The 3749-nt window shown below is 48.3% G+C and overlaps 1 protein-coding gene across 1 annotated transcript in view; it reads left to right on the top strand.

Annotated features, from left to right (window-relative positions):
• Positions 1 to 3749, top strand: part of LOC106942392 (uncharacterized) — a 24503-nt gene that overhangs the window by 14162 nt on the left and 6592 nt on the right. Inside the window, exons 6-8 of the mRNA XM_015025660.1 lie at positions 145 to 480; positions 555 to 893; positions 1124 to 1187. Coding sequence (XP_014881146.1) covers positions 145 to 480; positions 555 to 893; positions 1124 to 1187 — 739 coding nt within the window. The remainder of the gene's footprint in view (positions 1 to 144; positions 481 to 554; positions 894 to 1123; positions 1188 to 3749) is intronic.

Below are 3749 nucleotides of genomic sequence, written 5' to 3'. Positions count from 1 at the left end.
GGGTCAGTAAACGCATCATTAGGGTCAGTAAACGCATCACCAGGGTCAGTGAATGCATCACCAGGGTAAGTTAACACATTACCAGGGTTACTCTGTCAGACATAAAGGCTTTATGTTTATGTCTAACCCATGTTCTGCTCTCAGTCCACCAGGTGGAGAAGGTTTCTTTGGTGGAGGGCAGCAGGTCGGCTGTCCTTCCCTTTAAGTTCCCGCCTCCCCTGCTGGCTGAAGCCTCTGCTGTGGACTGGAGGCTGTCGGACCGAGGGAACAGGCTGCTCTGCAGATACTGCAGAGACCAGGACTCACCAGCACAGGGTCAGGCCCATGAAGGCCACATGATGAATGAAGACCTGATGACGACTGGAAACTGCAGCCTGACCATCAGGAACGTCTGTCTAACTAATGGTGTGTATATCGGCTCCGTCTGGGATCAGCATGGGAGGATCCTCCGGCAGAAAGTGGTGGTCCTCATACTCAGAGGTCAGTGAAGGCAGCTCCTCTTCCTCACCAGACACCATCTGGTTTCTCTGCTCACCTTCTGCTCTGACCTTCAGGTCTCCAGTTGGAGATCGTGAAGGTCACAGATGGGGACCCATCGGTGTCCCTTCCTTTTAAAATCCCTGCTCCTCTGGACGAGGACGTCAGGGTGGAGTGGACCCGGCCGGACTCCAGACAGACCGAGATCATCACCTTTAGGAACGGAGAGCTTCATTCACCCAAGCAGATCCTGGGTTACCATGGCCGCACAGAGATGGACAAGGACCTGCTGGCGTCTGGAGACCTCAGCCTGGTCCTGAGGCGTCCCCGTCCTAAAGACAACGGCCTCTATAAATGCTGCGTCTACAGCAGAGAGCAGATCCAACAGACGAAAATGGTGACGCTCAGCGTTGGAGGTCAGTAGATACCAGCCAGATCGGACCCACCACAAGCTGCCAACAGGGCAAAACCCACCGGTCTGATGGTTCATGTTCTGAAGAGAAGGACCCATCGACCAGGATGCTGGGAGCAGAACCAGTACCCTGAGCAGTAGACTTCCTGTAAACCAGGGTCAACACAGGTCACAGGTAGCTTCAGGTGCTTCTTCAGTCTCTGAATGATGAGCTGATGGTCCTTCTGTCTGCAGAACCGCTGGAGGCCAGCTTCACAGACCGACTGCTGGGGAAAACATCCAGAGATCCTCCTGCAGAGTAGGTGTCCTCCTGTTCTACCATCTGATTGGTTATCATCAGAGATGTTCTACCATCTGATTGGTTATCATCAGAGATGTTCTGCTATGATTGGTTATCATCAGAGATGTTCTGCTATGATTGGTTATCATCAGAGATGTTCTGACATCTGATTGGTTATCATCAGAGATGTTCTGATTGGTTATCATCAGAGATGTTCTGATTGGTTATCATCAGAGATGTTCTGATTGGTTATCATCAGAAATGTTCTACCATCTGATTGGTTATCATCAGAGATGTTCTGATTGGTTATCATCAGAAATGTTCTACCATCTGATTGGTTATCATCAGAGATGTTCTGCTCTGACTTTGCTGACATGTTTGTTCCCCACTGGGCAGTGGGTCCATGTTCCCTCATGGCCTGACTGATTCCCCACACCCTCCATCTCTGTCGTTGTGTCTTTGGGTCAGGCACTTCGCCTGGCCTGCTGCTGGTGGTGCTCAGCAGGGGGCGCCAGTGCCTGGCAGCCTGGCCTCTGTCAGACTGCCCCAGGGCAGCTCTGGCTACTATCCAGTAGCTCTCCATGGTCAGAGGGTGAATGCAGACTGTGATAGATGAAATGTTGGGAGCCGGTTTCTCAAACGAACTGATTGGACTCCCAGCATTCAGCAGCAAGGCACTTTGAACTGCCTGCTGCTGAAAATAAATAAAATAACTTACCTTCATGGTGCTGCAGAACATCATTGCTGATGTTACAAAAGCTACATAAAATCAAACTCTGCTGGTTCTCCTCCATTGGGACCCAAACAAGAATCCATGTCATGATCTGGGGTGTGTGATGGTGAGGCAGAACGCAGACGGACCCAGGTTGAAAGATGGTGATTTAATGAAGATTGGCTCAAACACAGTCCAGCTCAGGCAGAACACTAGCAACAGCTAATTACTGGTAGCAACTGAAAGGCTAAGACTGAAGACGAGAGCAGAGTAGACACAGGACTTCACCGTACGACTGTGTGCAACTACAGACAAACGACGAGGATCCAACTAGAGACAACAGGTGGGACTAAACACACTGGGAGGGAACTCGGGGAACGAGACACAGCTGGGAACAAATGGAGGAGACAGGACAACACAGAAAAACAGAAACTAAACTCTGAAAGAGTTCCTGCAATAAGGGAGGAATCTGTCGTCTTATCAGTAGCCAAGGTTAAATTTAAACAAGTTCTGGATGATAACTGACCAATCAGATAGTGGAGAGGGAACAACTGCAGGTGGTTCAGAGCATCACTGAGCCCTGCAGGTCAGTGATTCATGTCAGTGATTCAGGTCAGTGTTTCAGGTTGAGGCTGCTCCTGCGTTGCTCGGTCTCTTTGGGCCTCCAGAGGTCTCATCTCTCTCGTCTCTCATGTCTCTCATGTCTCTCCTGTTTTTCTGCCTCCAGCTGCCACATCCTGGCTCTCAGCCTGGCAGATGATTTGACTTTGGCACCATTTGTTGGCAGGTGGATGTTTTTAACAAGGTCAGAGAAAATGTGGCGGTGGTGGGTAAACATGACCCTCGTCTGGAGGCCGTCGTCCTCCATGTCACAGGTTTGAGTCCCAGCCTGGTGACCTTTGCCACGTCTTCTGTTCTGGCTGCAGTTACATCCACACTAATGTGCCAACATCACACCACACACAGTAGTTCAGTCACAACACATTTATATTTGGGTTTTTAGTCTAGGATTTAATTCATAGAATATCTGGGTTTTGTTTAGAAGCCAACACATCGTAACACTGTATTCTGGAACAACTCCGCACATTTTAGTTTACACTGTCATGTTTAGCTTGATTTAACGTTTGTTTGTTCTCTGAGTTTCCTGAGTGATGCTCCAGCCCTTCAGCAGAACGAGGAGGTGGAGCAAACCTGAGACTGCAGATTGGTTCATCCTCATCATGGGGTTCCTATGGTAGCTTCAGTCAGGGTTTTGGGTGTTTTCCTCTTTGTGTGGCCTGATCAGCCAGTATTTAAGTTTCCCCTTTGTCTCATTTAGAGACGTCTGTTTGTTTGAGTCAGTCTGAGATGAAATCTGTTACTTTATGGGCCCAATTTTGTCATTTTTCATTATTTACCCAAGTTTCTGTTTTGGGTTGAATAAAAACTATTCTTTTTGAATCTAACCCTGTGCCTGGTTCTCTGACTGCTCGGTTCTTCACATCCTCCCTCTTTCTTGTTAGCCTCTTTCCTGCCTCTCAATAAAGGCCTGCAGAGCCAATGAAACCTGAGAAGGAAGAAGGAATGTTTTGTTTTTCTTTTATTGAACCTGATTTAACTTCTGGAAAGCTGAGCTGGTTTGGTGACCTCAGCATGGTGAAGTAAAGAGGATCATGGTTAAAGTCTGAATAGATCTGTAGCTGTGCTTCAGGAGAACAAGAGATCCTCAGAGATCCTCAGAGATCAGATTTGTGTCATGAAGGTTTATTGAAGTCCAGAACCAACCGATGCTGTAAACCAGGGGTCCCGAAGCTGAATGCCGGACCTCATTTGGTCCGGCCCCCTGAACAATACCAGAGAGAATTCAGTGTTTTTTTTTATATATGTGG

The sequence above is a fragment of the Poecilia latipinna genome, unplaced genomic scaffold (genome assembly GCF_001443285.1).
Source record: "Poecilia latipinna isolate Pla-1442-1.1 unplaced genomic scaffold, P_latipinna-1.0 Scaffold4241, whole genome shotgun sequence".
In the NCBI taxonomy this organism is placed as follows: Eukaryota; Metazoa; Chordata; class Actinopteri; order Cyprinodontiformes; family Poeciliidae; genus Poecilia; species Poecilia latipinna.
This window is presented reverse-complemented; position numbering and strand designations above follow the sequence as displayed.